The sequence below is a fragment of the Lingula anatina genome, chromosome 2 (assembly GCF_051362555.1).
Source record: "Lingula anatina isolate TDL-2025a chromosome 2, LinAna3.0, whole genome shotgun sequence".
NCBI classification, from domain to species: domain Eukaryota; kingdom Metazoa; phylum Brachiopoda; class Lingulata; order Lingulida; family Lingulidae; genus Lingula; species Lingula anatina.
This window is the reverse complement of record NC_141768.1, coordinates 22,178,361-22,197,763: the sequence shown is the minus strand read 5'-3', so window position 1 is coordinate 22,197,763 and position 19,403 is coordinate 22,178,361. Positions and strand designations below refer to the sequence as shown.

The 19,403-nt window shown below is 35.7% G+C and overlaps 1 protein-coding gene across 3 annotated transcripts; it reads left to right on the top strand.

Moving 5' to 3' along the window:
* The first annotated feature begins 137 nt into the window (after window positions 1-137).
* Window positions 138-19,364, top strand: LOC106172419 (uncharacterized). 3 transcript variants are annotated; one of them, XM_087004034.1, is made up of 25 exons: window positions 138-304; window positions 833-923; window positions 2,215-2,310; window positions 2,651-2,731; window positions 3,804-3,851; window positions 5,391-5,494; window positions 5,756-5,864; window positions 6,453-6,506; window positions 6,873-6,935; window positions 7,141-7,227; window positions 7,422-7,540; window positions 7,720-7,905; window positions 8,148-8,183; window positions 9,033-9,216; window positions 9,604-9,786; window positions 9,988-10,066; window positions 10,443-10,595; window positions 11,053-11,786; window positions 11,990-12,058; window positions 12,483-12,655; window positions 12,975-13,143; window positions 13,589-13,863; window positions 14,474-14,567; window positions 14,764-14,904; window positions 15,979-19,364. In XM_087004034.1, exons 1-25 carry the CDS (start codon window positions 264-266, stop codon window positions 18,445-18,447), a joined length of 5,838 nt encoding a protein of 1,945 aa, XP_086860160.1. In that variant the 5' UTR covers window positions 138-263; the 3' UTR covers window positions 18,448-19,364. The 3 variants fall into 3 exon arrangements, with proteins under 3 accessions (XP_086860160.1, XP_086860162.1, XP_086860161.1); XM_087004036.1 differs by lacking the exon at window positions 3,804-3,851 and having other exon boundaries at window positions 15,979-19,363; XM_087004035.1 differs by lacking the exon at window positions 8,148-8,183 and having other exon boundaries at window positions 15,979-19,363.
* Window positions 19,365-19,403: the final 39 nt, after the last annotated feature.

The following is a 19,403-nucleotide window of genomic DNA, read 5'->3' as shown; positions in this document are numbered from 1 at the left end:
TTATTATTTACGATGTGACTTGCGTATATTTTCTTTTCTCACATGAAGCTACATGTGCTATTGGGATACAAAACTGAAAATGATGGCTACAAATAAGAGGGACTTATTTCAGGAACAGGTGCCCCGCGCATGCATATTTGTTGATATACGCTGTGTAGAGGCTCTCAACAACAGCTCCAAAACACCGGGGACATTCTGCCAGCAAGATGGAGTAGATTTTCATGACTTAGTATATACAGATAAGGAACAGTTGATAATTCAAGATGTCTCACGACGCTGTTGTCAAGACAGTTGCGAAAAAATTGTGAGTACAGATGTTTAAAATATAAAGTTTTGTGTTATTCGGCAGTGCTAATTAAGTTAAGGAATGTATCTGCAGTCGCAGTCAATTTCATTATATTATACAGTATAATGGAAGATTGACTTTTTTTAGGTGTGCTCTTGTAAATGACAAATCCTGCCCTAGTGCCAATTGTTAATTCTATTTAACTGTTCACTATTCTAGAAAATTAAATGCATACCCACTTGCTCTGAAAAGTGTACCCGTATAATGGGTATACTTAAATTTATTTAATTTACATGATCACAAAGAATTTGATGTTATTATTTTTATTTTAAGTTGCATTGAAGTGGATATGTCATCTTGGAAATTATTTTATTTAAAAGTTTAATATTTTTGCAGGTGTAAATGTTGAGTAATAAAGATAATTTCATGTCTATTGCTTTCAGCTAAGGTATGCTTTTCAAATTTCTGTTTGCTATATATTATTAATTTCACATGATTATCATGAATTTTACAAGTATTTTACAGTTAATGTTTTAATTGTTCCAGAAAATACTACTTTGAGGTCAAGAGGAGAGAAGATGGGTTTGACCTGTCTGGACCTAACTGTCCAAGGCTTGACCATCCCCACCTTAAGCCGGTAAGTCAAATATAAATCAAATAGAAGTCTGCATGTCTTAATATTGTTGTACCATTAGGTGTGTGTGTGTGTGTGTGTGTGTTTAAAGGTGTGTGTTTGTGTACATGAGAGAAACAAAGAGATGCCAAGTTTTATAAATATGCAAAGTTTTAAGTGATCTGCATATGTGCCTAGAACCATCAACAAGACAGGTGCAACACTTACTTTATGGGTTTCTGAAATGAGAAGTCAGACATTAATTAAGATTTAATAATATCAAGGACAAATCCATGATTCAGCTAGCATTTTAAAACAATATATATCAGGTTTATAGACTAGTAAGGGATTAATTAAGATTTAATAATATCAAGGACAAATCCATGATTCAGCTAGCATTTTAAAACAATATCTATCAGGTTTATAGACTAGTAAGAGACTCCACCTTTAATCCTCTAGTAGACAGGTTGAAGTACTAGAATAAACAAAGTATCAAGGATTTTCAACTGGCACCTAACAGGATATCTCAAAGACTATGAGCTCAGTGTGTGTGTGTGTGTTTGTGTGTGTGTGTTTCTTTTTTAGAAACCTGTGTTTTTTTTAAAACACAGACAATAACACATGCTCTTTACATATGAGCAGTCCTGGTCTTGTTGATAATCTTATGAGGGCAGTTTATTTCATACTGTGACTTTGTTTGATCTCCATACTTCAAAAGCTACCTATCATATAAATGTTGCAGTCAGATACTTACATCAATGATTTGACATCTTAATGCATTTGTCTGGTTACCTATGATGCTTATGTAAGTACAGTATTGATTGTGATCTAGATATTCTTTGATGATTGGGACTGTAAGACAGGTGCACACTATCATATCAATCAATATTTTATGAATATTATGTTACTAAGTTGGTTACAATATGATTGTCGTTATATTGTCTACAAATTAAACATCTCTTCATTCCCAAGTTGGCCATAAGGAATGTCATTATACAGTTGTTTTTTAAATAGATAGCTACCAGCACATATTGCACTATGGATATTTAGTGGTCTGACTACATGCAATACTGAACTAGTATTGCCTTCAAAAGAATTATGTAAAAATTGAAGCAGACCTTCATTGCAAGAAAATTTAAAACTTGCAGTCAATTTGTTTTAGATATTTTTTGCTTTTTTTTTTCTCTCTGTTGTGATAGTTATGATGCATGCAATACAGTTAAATGAAGCATCCTAATTAGTTTGGAAAATTTTTGAAATATAACCTATGATGAGACACTATACTGACAATTATATAATGTATCCTTCATTTCAGAGAGCCACCTTGCAGTATGATGGACTTCATGACAAGCCTGTCAAACATTATTTCCATGATCCAAAGGTTAGACAGGCCATAACAAACATGACTTCGGTAAGCAGATTTTATTTTAGAAACCACTTAATAGAAGGCACGTAAATACTGCATGTGCCTTTATGGAATTTTTATGCTACATTTACATTGTTCATGCTAATAGTAAAAAAAAACAAACTATTATTGCACTGTTAAAAATCGATAATAACATAATTTCTTGTGGTGATAGGAAGTCATGTGGATGAATCTTGAATCAAATTTGCATATAAATTAAATATTAAATGAGGGAATTATTTAAAGTGGTTGTAATATAGCAACTCTTATATTCACATAACAAATATTTTTGTACATCATTCTGCATGGCATAATTTAATTTTGCAATCTTTTTTATCCTTTTTAGCCCAGATCCAGGGATAAAGTATCCAAAGAGCATGTGGTAAGAAGGAAGGTGGACCATCACATGGCAAGGCATAGATTTATTGTAAGTGCATTCAACTGATGGTTCTATGTGCGTGAAATCAATTTTTAATCACAGTTTTGTCTGGCAAAATATTTTGCAGGTCACAGTGGTGCACCCTGAGCTTCAGAGCTAACTTGACACTAATCTTTTCACTGTAGCCTATCTCCATCGTGTCAAGTAACCTCTGACCAGATTCGATTGCCTCCGCCGCCCGCCAATCAAATTTAAAAGCCCGCACTCAATGACTCATTAAACGATCTAGCCAATGAACGCGAACGAGTCAAAGCGCGCTTTGTTCAAATCCGGACCAATCAAAGATAAGGCTGGATATCAGGGACTTGCCGTAACCTGTGGGCAGCACGCAAATAACATCGTCTCTCAGTAGATAATGATGCAGGGCCTCAAACTGCTAGACCCTATGGTTTCAATTCCGATTTACTCATATTTTGCAAAGAATCAAGAGATAACTTAACACATTCTTTTTCGTAGTCACTCGCCTTGCTTTCTTTGTGTACGGTAATACACTCGGAACTACTCGGATGTCTCCGCACTCGACAATAACTTTGTTGTTAGTATGGAGCTTGCGGAATCAGCCGAGGATTACCGATTGACGGTCAACCAATCAGCGTTTTCACCAAACTTTGGTGAAAAATTTTGAAACATGGATTTGATTGGCTTATATAAACTAGGTCAAACTATTTTCGTCAGAGGTTACTTGACACGATGAAGATAGGCTACAGTGAAGAGGTTAGTGTCAAGTTAGCTCTGAAGCTCAGGGTGCAGTGGTGCAGAAGTTCTGTAAATTGTGTATTATATTCATTTACAATGCATGTGGCAGCTTCTAGCTTAGCACTTATCAGCACAAATAGTTGTAATGATATATGAATAGAGGTCTCATCCAGCACTTCTGCTGTAATAAATATCTTCACAGACAATGGCATTATGAATATGGGTATGTTGGATATTTGATGAGTGTTTTATCAACAAGTGCAGTACTAAATCTCAGGTTTTTTTTTTTTTTTTTTTTTTTTTTTTTTTTGCATGATTCCAACATGTTTTTTATTTGTTCATTTCATTTTTTTGTGTATGATAGCAGAAATCCCAATCGCCTGCAGAATCAGCAGGTGGTGGTAAAGGAAAGGTAAAGTTCAGAACTACTCTGTATGGCACTCACTGGCAATATTAATACGTTCATAACTCCACAGTTATTGTGTTTTCCACTTGCGGATCTAGGATTTTGCTTTGAGGGTGGGAGGGGAGGGGGGCAGGGGGGACAAATATTTGGCTTGCTCCAATCTAGATCTGCAGTTATGAAATAGTAAATATGGACCATTTCACTGGTATGATATGTAGGGTACAGGGATAAAAAAATAACTTGATTTTGTCTCTTTTTGCTATGTTGTTAAAGGAGAAGAGGGAACTACCGGAGAGAAGGGGGGATGGAAGGGACATGTGGCCCACAGTGACTCCTGGAACCGCTGTTTTTATCCTAGATGTTAACCCACCTTGCAAATCTTTTGGTTCACACCATTTAGGCTTATCACATTCAGCACCAGTGTATTTCATTTATCCTGAAATATCTGTTGGTATATAGAAACCTTTTTATTTTGAAATGTTTTGTTTGCTGGGTAAAAGAGGTTACATGGGTATACATGTAGTTTCATTTAAGTGGTTTCTTGAAGTTTGATTTAAAGGTCATATTTTATATCTAAGAAGTTAATTTAATCATATTTGCAAAAGTGTAATGGGTCTCAAATATTTTCAGACATGTTTTGAAAAATAACCAAATGTTAGAAAAAAACTTAGCCTTTTATTGTAACCTAAAGTGCATTTTTACTCAAACAATTGCAGGCACTTTTATAACCTTTCTTTTATTTTGTAGAGGTGTCACAAAAGTAGTTCTTTAGATGTTGAACTTGCTTCCAGTCAGCTTGCACATTTGGCACACTTGCACATCTCTATATGTTATTATTTGCCTCATTTTACGGAACTATCAGAACTATTTAAAATAAGTCTAAGGCAAAGCTTTGAAATGTAGAGAGCAATACTTTTAGGAGGTTATTATTGCTAGTTTTATATCTATATTGAAAGACAGCTGGTATTTACATGTCAATTTAAACATGCTGCAATAATTAGGAATCAAAAAGATCATGTAAAAATCTCAGAGGAGCTATCAATCACATTTGTATAGCATGCTACCTCTAGTAATCAAGGCAGATTACCTCTCTTGGGATTAAAGTGGTTTCTTTTTCAGCGCATACCTTGCATTTATATTAATTAGGGTCTTGTTATTTTATTATCTTTTCTTTTTTTTTTTGTCTTGAATACTTCTTATGTACTCCAATTTGAAATTATCAGCAAACAGCCTTGCTAATTAACTGACCATTTTAATTGAGTTGTGTTTAAATTGATCTCTTATACACACCTCTGTTACGTTCAGTCTGTTGATTATTTTGAGAGATGACATGCATGAACCTTATAGTGGACTTTAGAGGTAGAATCAGATATATTTATATTACCATTTATTGATAAAAATATTAATCAACAAAATACTACAAACATTTACAAGCAAAATTGAACAGGTATGAATTTAACCAAATTCAATATGGCCATTTGTTTCTTTGAACAATAAGTCTAATAACATAAAAATTGCTAACAGTTAAAATTATTTTCATTCCAGCATCCCTGGCTACCAGAGGCAGCCTATGAGTACACTCCCAGGGTGGGGAGAAAAATACGTTCTCAGCTGTTGGGATTTGGGAAGGGACTCAGGAAAACACGCAGGTTTGTAACATATATAATGAATATAAAATCTATGGATTTTCATTGACAGAGTTTACAGTGTATGGATAAACTTTACATGTCTGTTTTGTTTGTCTGAATTTGACATGATTAGTTGAGTTTTTCTCCCAGAAAGACAGTAAAAGTTTTAATGAAATATGCAAGATGTACATATATGTAGCAAAATTGGAATATGTTTGTGATAGTGTAGGCACCAAAATAAAAATATGGGGCATGTGTTCATGCTATGGTTTTCTGTTCCAGACCCCACCACGGTGGGTATCCCATTCTCAGAAGTGTTCCTCCCCACAATCTCTCCAAGACGGAGGCTGAAAGGCTGATCAACACAGCCACTAACATGCTGGTTGCCACAGTAAGTCTTCTGATTGCGTGTATGTACATGTATATAAATCAACTTATCATTAGGAATTGGATGCTTCCTCATTTAAGCAGACTCAAATGCTTACCAGTATCATAGTTTGCAATTTGTCATGAATTGAATTGATTTGTTTCTGTTTGCAGGAAAGAAGACTCTTTATTTTACTCGTTCATTATATATTTAAAAAAGTGTCAACAAACTGAGCTAAATTATTCAAAGCTGGAGTCTCTGTTTGTAAAATTATGTGCTATTCAGCAGTTTACCAGCGTGGGACTTGTATTTTCCATATGATTAATATATCAGGCATTAATCAAGTGAAAATACAGTTAATTAAGAGTGCCCACTCTCTTGCACACCATAGTACCATACATCAGCCAAGACAATTATCTTAATGAATTAGTGACTTATGGCTTTAGAAGGAATTGTGATATAAATTACTTGGCAGCATGATCCAGTCATGGTCTTGTCATCAAAACAACTTAGTAATATATTGCTCTTGTTGAAAAGGATATTTATCAGTTAATAATCCATGGATTTTTACTCTGTTACTTTATTTTATTTATTTATATCTTTTTTTTTCAGGAAGTTTATGATATTTTACCAGGACGAGCAAGGTACAGGAGAGTTACTGCTGAGGTTTGTACAAGTCACTTTTGCCAAGTTTTATAGTTGGTAATATTATCATACTGAAAAAATAAGAATCATGATAACTTTAACAAATACTTAAATAATAGAGAGCACTAATAAGGGTCAAATCAAATAAAATAATCAACAATAACATGAAAAGTCAGGATTTCTTAATGCATCATGTCTCTTGTTTTTTTAATTATGGAATAACTGTTATATTATATTATATTATATTATTACTTATAAAAGTACTATTTCTTCCAAAAGAAATTTATTATTTTAACATTGAAACTATAATGTGTTTGATAAACTTTTTGATAAACTAATTCTTTTAACTCCAGCCCCTTGATATATATATTATAATATCTTTTTTAGGGTATAGCTCATGAAACAGGGTTACCTGAGATTGCTAAAGAAGATCTGCCACCAAGACCTAAGGTTAGTTTTAGCAGATCAATATAGCTTAATTGCCATAAACAATTAGTGTATCCCAAATAGATTAACAAAGATTATACATTTTATTTAATTGTGTACTTCAACTTGAGCCCAAATGCTTAATTTTTCAATGGTTTATGATGTATAATAATTGTATGTTCTGTGCAATAGGCGATTTTATTTAATGTTGTTAATTCATTTTTTCTAGACTGCTCAGGGGGAGAGAAAGCGTCCTTACACTGCCAAATACACTTGGGACATAAATGGCAGAAGAGTGCCTGTACAGAGACGCAGGGTGAGGAACAACTAGATATTTGACTGTAAACCAATGAACAAATATTTTTTTATTTGTGTTCACTGTTAATAAGTAATTATTATTCAAGCCTTATGGCATCATTGCTATTTCAGGAAAATAATCCTAGTAAAGTTTAAGTCTTAGCAAAACATGTGGGGTTTTATGTACATAGAGCATCTTATATTTTTATCCAGAGTTTTGATGACAGTGCCTATATAACCAAGGACAGTGCTAGTTCCCAGGGGAGTTCAGTACATGATGATATCCATGATGAGGAGAGAGACCCTAATGACCCCATAGCACCCTGGCTCAGGTAGGCTAAATAATAATGAATTAAATCAATACATTGATTTTGATATTGACTTAAATGATTGTATGGAATTTATTGAAGGAAATGACTATAATAATAAATTATTATGTGCTTTGAATTTGGAGAATAAAAAAAGTCAGAGGGATATTCTGTGGTTATGAACAATGTTTATGTCGCTTCAGAACTAGGATGCAGGAGGCTCCACGTGAAAATGCCTTGGACAATAAGTGGGTCCATCAGGCACCTGCTGCCTCCACCAGCAGTACCAGCGAGACTGAGGATGCACACGGGAGGCTGAGGAAACCCAACCCACCATCAGGACCTAAGTCCTCAGTTGTCAGGCCAAAGTCTGCAAAATACAGACAAGGGTAGGTTTAAAGACTTCAGATTTTTTAATAATGAAACTGCTACACTAACAACTAATTGATTAACCGAGTTGCCAAGGCAATTAATGCTTATTAGAAAATTAATGTTTGTATATTAAAGTGGACGCATTTTTCTTTATTAATTTTGTTTGATTTGCTTTTGTAGTTTTGAAAATTATATTGAATATTAAACTTACTCTAAGGAAAGCAGAGATTGCAAATGTTCTGAATTCTACACTTTGCAGGTCTTTGTCAGCACTAAATGTAGACTTAACAGGATTGTAAGTTGATGACTAAATAATACTCACTTTCCTTTTATCTTCAATATTTCTAAGTTTTCTTTCAGTTTCTCTTTAGACTATTGCATGTGATTTACGGCAACATGTCTTAAATCCTTAGGATATAAACAGTTGAAACAGTAAATTGGGAAAGTGGCTGTTAAACTATGACGATAGTTGATAAAACATTGACTAACATTAGGAACTCTGAGAAGAGTTTAAATAGATAAAAAATATTTATAGAAGGAATCTTTTGTACAGAAAAGTACATCAGATTCTATCATTTTCTATAAAGCCGTAACATCAGTGCAAAAAGTTATAATCTGTAGCACTTTCTAATCATTCCTTATAATTACAGCAGATAGAAGTTGTGTCTGATATGATTATAAGGGTTGAAAAACGATTTTCATTGCTGTTAAATTTATTGTAAAAATATATTTTCTGTTTTGTCTTTGATGAGATTCTTTTTGCTTACAACTTTTGATGTTCTTTATATAAATGCAACTATTTTATTTTCTTTTGTGTTTTACCCTTTCTAGGTATATTTCAGATGTTTTATAAACCTTTTCTATAGTTTTTATCTAAAGCCATTTGTTCTTTGTTTAATAATTTTATTTAGATGTGAATTTGTATTGTCATCAGATTGAAATTTTTTATTTGCTACTAAAAGCAGGAACTTTTATTCAAATTTATTCAGAATGGATTTTAAAAATTTCTGTATATTTCCATTGAAACAGTCAAATAATCATAAGAAAAATACTGGCGTGGAATGTGGATTTTATCTAGTGAAAAGTTTAAAAATTTGAATTTTTAATGATATATTTTATGTGTATCAACTTTGTTTATAAACAGGGAGCGTCCACCACCACAAGAGCCACAGGACCTCAAACCTCTCGAACAGAAAGTGCTGAGTAATGAGTCCCTGGGGATCTATGATGACCCTGGGGAGGAAGACATTTTGGTGGATGAGGGGACACAAACAGTGGAGAATGTCAGTACACAGACTGACAGGGAATTGCTGCTCAGATATGACCATGTATGTTAAAAGTTACATGTACTTTGACACAATCTTAGCTGCAGTACTTTGATATGGGGATCTTTATTATTGATTTGTAACTTATAAAAACAGTTTTGATACTATTGAATCTTTTGTTTTTAACTTTAAAATGCACTTCTTTTTATACTAAAATTTAGTGGATCATATTTGAATGCAAACTTTTTCTAGGTTCTAGCTAGACTTTACAATATTTTTCTCAAATTAAAGAGCTGAATAATACTGTAAGTGAATTATTGCATCCAATCACACATCAAGCACTAAATATGCCTTGCACTAATTCCACTTCAAACCGCTTCATGCTCCAAGGAAATGCAGAGATTATGGACTGAATTTAGATTGCTTATGAAATATCTTTGTATCTTTCAGGCTGAGCAGGTAGTAAGTGGCACAGATCTGTGTATGTACTACATCTATGTCCACACTGGTAACAAGATAGGGTCCAGCACCAAGGCTGAGGTCCACATTACTCTGTATGGAGACAAAGGACGATCAGAGCTACAAGTACTGGACAAGTCAGAGAGACACAAAATTAAGTTCAAGAAGGGACAGGTAATATAATATGCATTGAATTTTGCTTTTTGTTACATTTCTTATTTACTAGTTTATTGTAAAATAAGTGGTTAGATTTTTTACAAAGAAATGCTTAGGACAGAATGTTATTTTGTGAAAAAAGCAAAGAAAAGCATAGGTGTTACAGTACATAAAAATGTTGATTTCTCCATGATTAAAGAAATGATTTTTTCTTTTCAGGAGGATTTGTTTAAAATAGAAACTCACTATTTAGGCCCACTAACCAAGGTAAAAATTGGACATGATAGAACTGAGCTAGGTAAGTGAATTATGGTAATCCTGTGGCCTTTCAGAGGCTGATACAGTAAACAATTATAATACTGACTCTATGGAACAAGTATGTTTAAATAATATGTCATTCCAATAAGTATAATGTTAATATTTAGTTTACAGTCAACCCACAGTTTATAAACGTCTTGGCATTTTCAGAGTTTCAGTTTATTTACCCATGGATATTTTAATATCACGAAATTCAATACTTTTGATATTTCAATGTAAATTGTATTTTAATTTAAAAGAAACCTGTCCTGATTTGCTGTTATTTTAAGTTTGACTTATATGCATCTGTCCATTTGACAGCATTTGCTGCCTTGTTACACATGTAACAGAATGATAGTCTTTTCTCTTCACTCCAGAGTTTGCATGGTACCTAGAGAGTGTCAGTGTGGATGACCACCATGATGGTATGAGCTACTTCTTCCCTTGTAACATGTGGTTGTCTGCCATTGATGGGGACAAAAAGACAATCAGAGAGCTGGAACTCTCCACAAGTCGCAGGATACCATCAGGTGAGCTAGGAAATAGTTCCTTCAAGAAACATGACAGATATTATGTTTGGATCACTGTGACAATGGTTCTGATTAGATAGCAAGTCTTTTTCTACCAGTCTTATTAGTTCTGTATTTTATAGGATACCGTAGTTGTGTAAAGTCTGAAAATATTCAGATAATAATTACTTTTTTTCCATATAGACAGTTTGTGTGTGCACCACCTCTGTTTAAATTGGCCAATTTTTCATCATGAACTGAACTTCATAAAATTTCCCCAGGATTTTGTTATAAATTGTAATTTTCCACAGAAAATTGAGAACTCTTGTTTACTGCATTTTGTAGAACTTGTCCACCACAACTCTTGAGGTGATGTCCCTTTTTTTTTGTTTTCCATGCAGTATCACCTGTCGTATCCTCTAGTTAATAATGAATTCAGTTACAAGTTATTTATTATGAAATGTACTTTATTTTTCAGACAAAGAGACCACAGATTCACCGAGTGAGTCAGCAACCTCAAGAGAAACTAGTCCAGGAAGATCAAGAACGCCAACAAAGAAACATAAAAAGAAAAAGAGAAGTAGGAGTGGGAGCATAAGAAGCCGCAGTAGAAGCAGCAGCAGCAACAGCAGCAAGAGACAAAGTAGGAGTGGAAGTAGAAGTAGGTCAAGATCAAAATCAAGGTCATCATCAAGGTCAAGGTCTAGGTCACAGTCACGTAGTGATAGAAGTAGAAGTAGAAGCAGAAGTTCCAGCAGATCTAGATCAGAACCAGAGACAGACCGTACCAGCATGCAGGGTCAGAGAAGTGAGCGCAGTCCCAGTGATATTGTTGAGAAAACACCCCGAGGTCCACGCATCCATTATAAAGAACGAGAAGAGAAGACTTCTCCTCCAGCATCTATAACAGCAAGTGAAAAAGATGATGGGGAGAAAGAAAGACATGAAGATTCTGGAGAGCCAGAAGACAGGGTCAGAAGAGAGCAGAAGAGTCCAGAAGTTCATGATGATTTTGAGTCTGACAAACCAGTGCTATCTGCCAGACAGACCCCAATGGTGCATGATGACGACATTGACAGTCAGGTCACTCCTCGTATAGAGGATCCTGAGGCTGTGGAAGGACCGAAAGAAGTACGTCTCTCTGTGGTGGGAGAGGAGGAGGAGACGGCCATAGAGAAAGGAGATAGTGAAAAACCTGAAAAGGAGGATAAGGTATACGCGTACACGTTATACATAACTTAACAATATTCTTTTTTGTATTCATAGCTTGGACACATTGTTAAATAATGCACTATTTAATGTTCACTGGTGTTTCTAAATTTTCCTCAAAAAGTTTGATTTTTGGTCAGAAACCTTGCTCATGACTAACAATTACTAAAAGTAAATCTGAATGTTATTGTTTCTTATTGCTGTAGATGCTAGAAGAATCAAAAGAAGAGGAAAGTGCTGAAGACAAGGGAAAAGCTTATATGGAAGGATTTAAGGTACATTGCAGTTGTCTTATATTAAAACGTTGTTTCCAGCATTTTTTAGTGTAGTTCTTACATTATATAAGAATGATGAAAGTGATATATACAGTGTATCTATTTAATGTGTAAGTCTGATATTAGGTGTATAATGTAGCCTAGATAATCAGGCTTGTAGTCAATAATTTCAAAGAGAGATTCTTATTCCAAAAAAGGTAACCTTTCTACTCCTGGACCCTTAGTTTACCCGATTGGAACCTAGATCAAATTTTGATGCAGAGGTGACCTTTTTTTGACTGATACTAAACATTCTATGTAATATATATATATATATATATATATATATATATATATATATATATATATATATATATATATATATATATATATATATATATATATATATATATATATATATATATATAATTATCTGTTATTATAGGCTGCTTTGGCAATACAGAAGAAATCCAGTGAATCTGAGAAGTCGCCAAGTGGATCTGAAAGTGAGTCTGAGAGCAGGCAGCGCAGACGAGGGCCAAGCATTCACCGTGCTGCAAGGGATAACAACCATGAAAGAGTAAAAGAACTTATTCAGAACAATCCTGACCTGATCAAGTAAGTAGAAGGTTAAAATTAAGAAAGTATATTATATTGATAGCATTGTTGAACAGAGTAGCATTTGCAGGCATCAATGCCCCCCCCCCCCTTTTATATTCTCCCCTGCCCCATCCAGTTGTCTACTCCTAAGATCTAAAGAAGCAGGATAAAAATCAATTTATGCATTGGTTCCATTTAGGACGAAATAATTAAATATAATTAAAAATAATTAAATTAATTAATTAGATGTATTATAACATATATTGTATTGTTATTATTATTATTATTATTAACTTATTCATTATCTCCAGCATGATAAAATTGTAATTATCTCCAGGTCTGTTGATGAGCGTGGCTGGTCAGCCTTGCACACTGCGGCCTCAGCTGGACATGTGGATATTGTGAAGTGGCTGGCTGTGAACGGGGCTGACTTGAGCCAGGAAACCCCCACAGGATACACACCTGTACACTTGGCTGCATTAGAGGGGCATGTCTCATGTCTTATGGTAGGTATTAGAACTACTTGTTGTTGTTGTGTATTTGGCTACTTACAGAAGTACCTTAGTGTCCCTGCGAGCTTGTATTGTGCAAGTTCTTTTTTTTTTTTTTAATGAAAGTGTATTGAAATAGGATAGAATACAGATAGTGTTACAATGAACATTTGTAAGATTTGATTGTGTTATGCTTGATTTGTGTCTTTTTTTCAAATTGATATTACTATTATTATTAGGTCTTTTATTATAATTATTAGATATAATAGGTATAATAACATATATTGTATTGTAAGGATATAAAATATGAAAAGCATACCACATTTGGTTTTCAAATACTTTTAATATGAGAATATTTATAAATAAATTTTAAAAAATATATTTTTAAAGGAATTTTGTATTTCACTAGATGATATCCCATGGAATAAAATTATGAGTATTTACTGTGTTCCACATTCAGGTCTTGGTGGCAATGGGTGCTCAGATTAGCCCGCTGACTCTGGACGGTCTCACTCCTCTTCACCTTGCTGCCATGAGTGGCCACATGGAGACGTGCAAGTGGCTGGTGGCAAACCGGGCCAAGATTGATGCTGTGGCCAGTGATGACCGCACCCCTCTGTCCGTTGCAATGGACTACCAGCATGAGGAGGTGTCCGAGTTTCTGAGGAGGTGTGAGGATGAACTTCATGACCCAGCCAGCACCTTTGCACAGCTGAGGACTAACACTAGAACTGGGTGAGTATTTTGACTTGTTGGTATTTCTACATTTTGGTTGAAATTGTTATGAAGTAGAATAATCAGTCTTTATACAGAGACTGGTTAACTAAAACTCTTTTATTTACTGTATGCTAAATTTTTAAGACTAGCTACATGAAGTCCACAATTTTGATGTGGTTTAACATCTAGATCGTACTGTGAGTCCATAGGCCTTTTCACATTGAGCATCATATTTAAATGCAACTGTACCTTCCACCTAAACAGCAGGAAGCAAACTTGCAGAAAATTTGTGAAAGGGAGTTAAGTCCCCCATGGCTTAATTACACTGCAACCTCTCAAAGCATACTGGTACAGTTGTATTGAAGATATAAAATTCCATTAAAAAGGCCTGATGTTGTCCCTCATGAACAAAGCACCTGTTCTTTAAGCTGACCATTTTATACAATGTGGCAGGTTGTTGCAATTAAGTGATCTGCTTCCCGAGTCTTACAACAATTTTAGAGTAATTTAAAGATCCAGTATTAATATTTAATAAAGATCAGTTATGAAGAGAATAAACATTTGTGAAAGTTGAAAAAAAATGTAAATGCAAAATATCTAATTTGAAATAAAATATTTTTCTTCTCAGCAATGACCTTGGCAAGATCTCAGAAGTAGATGAGCCAGGGACAGACAGTGACAAGGAGTCTCTTCAAGTAGAACCTGGCTGGACAGATGACAAGGTATGTCCACAGATATAGTTTTATTCCAAGTTTATCAATGTATTATCTATTCTTTTAGATGTTGCGGTGCACATGGAAAGACACATTTTCAAGCCCAACATTTTAACAAGAGTCCTCAAAAAAGAAAAGCACATTTTGAAATTTTCGGTAGATCTTGAAGTCGTCAAATCATTTACAAATATCTTTCTGTATTAAGGAGCAAACTCCCAGCAGACCTCATTCTGCCCGAAGTCGCCCTTCATCTGCCATCATAGTGGCTTCAGGAGAGTCTCCAGATGGTGCTGAGGAGGGTGAGGAAGAGGAGAATGTGGCACATGAAACGGAAGCAGAGCTTGAGGTGGGTATTGTTGAAAGAATGTCTTTATATGGATTTCATGGGTATTTACTAACCTTTCTGCCTATAGTTTCTCTGTTTTTCAAACAAGCCAATAGCCATTTTTCATATTTACAAATTGAAAGCAGTTGAATGGATTTTAATAGACAGAGAAAGATATCAATACTGATAGTCCCAAGTGAAAAAGTGAGGAAAATCAACAATATTTTAGCTTGGCTAGGTCTTATTACACCATGATGTAGCACCAGTGATGTACAGTTTTACTGACTACACACTAATAAATAGAGGGCAAAATTAGTGATTAACATCTCAAAACAGTACTGTGGTGTATATCTATATTTCATAACCATTGTATCTGTCCCATCTGCAGGCTTCCTTGTACATGTAACAACCATTGTAAGTTTGCACCATGATGGACTTTACTGCAGCTGCATGTTTTAATAGCTCACAATATGACATATCAGAAAATAAATGTACTAGTACTTCATTCAGTTATCATGAATGTCATTTTATAGTTAACTGCACATGCACATTTCGCCAATCCATTTGTAATAAGTTATGGTTTAATAGATTTTCATTTTCATTATCAACATGCATATATATAGCAGCACTTTCATAGAGCATGACTTGACTATTATAGATAATTCTACAAGGCTTTGTAACTTAAGCATATAAGTCTGCCACACATTCTAAACTGCATGTCGCATGGTTAGAAAATAGAACAGAAAGCATGGTAAGGTTTAGTTGTAATTGGCATTTTATAGCAATACCACCTCAATTTACTGCATGAATACTGGATGTTTTATGTGTTTATGATATTTTTTATGGTTTATTGGAACTGAAATAGTTGCCAGTGTTTTAGAATGTCTTGAACTCAAGCTTAGTCCATCTGAAAAATTTAATATATTATTTTCTAGATTGAAAACTGAAAGCATCATTTTCAAAAAGCTTTTTAACATAGACAGAGGACTGTTGTTTTTGTGCATATGAAACAATTACTGCCACAATTTCATGACTTTGTATTGCAGATCAAACATTCCATCAAATTTTCTAAGTAGTGATTTAATCTTATTTTAGGAGAAAAAGAAAATCTACGAAGAAACTCACAAGAAGATGGAAGAAAATGATGAGACTTTCCTGGACACCATCCGTGATGAGGCTGTGGAGGAGGGGGAGCCTGCGGGAGGTGAACTTGAGGTCAAACAAGACCCAGAAAATTTGACCAGCACACAGGAGCTGCAGGCACAATATCCACAGGATGTTTACCACAAAGAAGTGACTGTCTCACTGGATGTGTATTCGGAAGAACATAAAGAAGAGGTCTCTGATAAAGATAAGTCTGGGGATAAATCAATGGCTGCCCCGCAGATCCTGATCCAGGCTCCTTCTGATGTGTCAGATGCGTCTGTCAGTGACAGGTCTGAGCCCAGTACACCCAGGAAGCAAACAGCAGACAAGAAAAAGATGGAGGAGAGAGGAAAATCCACAGAGGGTAGCATTCCACAGAATTCTGAAAAGGTGGCAGTTTCAAGGTCTGCTGAGGTAGAGGCTCCAGATACGGAGGTTTCAAGGTCAACAGTTGAAAGTAGAACTATGTCTGAAACCACCAGTAAAACATCAGAAGTCACAGTTAAAACAAGTGGAGAACAGAGTGACTCAGAGACAGGATCTGAGACAGAAACAGAGAGCAGTGATGCAGAAGAAGAAGAAGATGAGGGCGGTATATCTGGAAGAAGTATCCCAGAAACCACTTCATCAGTGACTGGAGCTACCCCAACAGGAGCATCATCTTCAATATCTGGAAGTTCTGCAACAGTGACACAGGGTGAGACCACAACTACAGCATCACAATCAGCCAGCATTACCACTGTGACTCAGACTGAGAGTGACAGCAGGCAAGGAGTGAGTACATCAACAGCAGGGTCCACGACAAATATTGAGGAGGAAAGTGAAAGTGAAACTGACACTGAAAGCGAAACTGAGACAGAGGAAAGTAAAAAAGATGCTAGTCAAGGAACCAGAGCTGTAAGCAATACGTCCATAACAAATACTGCTGATGCTACAAGTACAGGTGTTTCTCACACAGAACAATCTGAGACTGAAACCGAAACAGAATCAGAAACAGAAGGTGAAGAAACTGAAGCTACATCTAGAGCAGTGAGTGCTTCAAATGTTTCACACACGGGTGCTAGTAGTACTGCAGTATCACAGACCGATGTAACTCAAACGGAGACAGAAACTGAAGATCAAACTACCACTACAGTGGGAAGCACTACAGCTGTGTCTGAGACAGAAGCAACCACAACAGCCACTAACACACAGGCTGAGGAAACTGAAAGTGAAAGTGAATCTGAAGATGAAAGCGAAGCAGATACTGTGGTAGAAACCTCCACTCCAGGTACTCCTAGGCGAGGTGGTGCCACAGACACAGAGGCAGAGACTACCACACAGGCTGCTGCTACTACTGATGCTAATACTGAATCTGAAAGTGAAACTGAAAGTGAAACAGAAGATGAAGGTGCAACAGATACTGCAGCCGACACATCAGCTCCAGTGACACCCAAAATAGCCTCTGTTACACCAGCACCAGCGTCTGCAGTAGAGAGTGGAACAGAGACAACCACACAGACAGCTGCTACAACTGAGGCTGAATCTGAGACAGAAACTGAAAGTGAAACTGAAACAGAGGATGAGGATGCAACAGAGACTGCAGCTGACACTTCAGCTCCAGTTACACCCAAAATAGCCTCTGTTACACCAGCACCAGCATCTGCAGAAGAAAGTGGAGCAGAGACCACCACACAGACAGCTGCTACAACTGAGGCCGAATCTGAGACAGAAACTGAAAGTGAAACTGAAACAGAGGATGAAGATGCAACAGCAGCTAATGTGGACACTTCAGCTCCAGTTACACCTAAAATAGCCTCTGTTACACCAGCATCTGCAGTAGAAAGTGGAGCAGAGACCACCACGCAGACAGCTGCTACAACTGAGGCCGAATCTGAGACAGAAACTGAAAGTGAAACTGAAACAGAGGATGAAGATGCAACAGCGGCTGATGTGGACACTTCAGCTCCAGTTACACCCAAAATAGCCTCTGGTACACCAGCAACAAGACCAGCCACTGCAGTACACAGTGGAGCAGAGACCACTTCCCAGACAGCTGCTACAACAGAGGCTGAATCTGAGACAGAAACTGAAAGTGAAACAGAAACAGAGGATGAAGATGCCACAGCAGCCGATGTGGACACTTCAGCTCCAGCTACCCCTAGGAGAGCCCCTGTTACTCCATCAGGAGCTGTCACTGACACAGATACTGAAACTGCTACACAAGCTGCAACTACTGATGCTGAGACTGCTGCCCAGTCATCAGAGGAGGAGACAGACTCTGAGGAGGAAACTGAAGAGGAGGGAGGGGAGGTGGGATCCTCAGCGCTATCTGCACCAGTGATGGTGGCAGTGTCCACCTCTGGCACAGAGAGACAAGGAGAAGGTGCTACTGGGCCCATTGTCCCAGTGCCACAGGGGATTAAGATTACTTCATGATTTGAGCATAAAGTCTGTGATAATGTATTTGATAACTATGCACCAGAAGGCATTTCTATTGACATTACAGTTTTAATGTTTTTACATTTTTGTCAGATATTAATAGGAACATGCCAAAGACTATCTAATTATAGAAAAGATGGCTAAAGATTCTTTTGTATAAATAATTATATATTTTAGAAAAAAGACATCCATATTTTCTTTTCCTACCAGATCTGAGATATAAATGTTTAATCAAAACTATTGCTTCTGTTTAAAAGGGATACATTAAGGTTTATTGATAGAAAGAGGCAATCTGTTGTTTAAGAATTTACTGGTGGCATGGTATTAAATCAAGCCTTAAGTTACGTACATATACCAGATCTGTTCAAAGAATCTTGTTGAGAACATGGAATGGTTTATTTTTTACAACTTGTGAAGTTTATTTTTCTTGATGACATTTGAGAAATGACTGAATCACGTATTAATTGTTAAGAATGTTTTATTGCTATCGATTTCCATTTTGTACAATCTGTACATTGATATTTAATAGGAAAATATTTTATGTTAATAAGTAGCCAGCAAGGCACAAAGTTAATATGCTCATATAAGTTGGTTGTGCAATGAAATGGCCTTGAAACATATGAGCTGGTCTTGAAATGTTTATGTATGTAAAATCAATCCTCTTCCTCCAGGTTAAATTTCCTGGGGGTTACTAAAAGCATCTGTATTGCATTTAAGTTGACTGAGTTTATATTTAAGTAATCTTTTGTCAATTCATTAACATTGTTGTCTTTAAGCTGTTTATATTTCTGATTTTTTTTGTATTTTTTTTTCTTATTTACATTTAATAAAAGGAGCCATATGTGAGTTCAGTGCCAAGATGCTGAATAAAGCTGTACGTGAAAATAATGTTCATAGCATTAGTATTGCACATATATATATATATATCACTTTTCTTAATACTGGAATGCAAT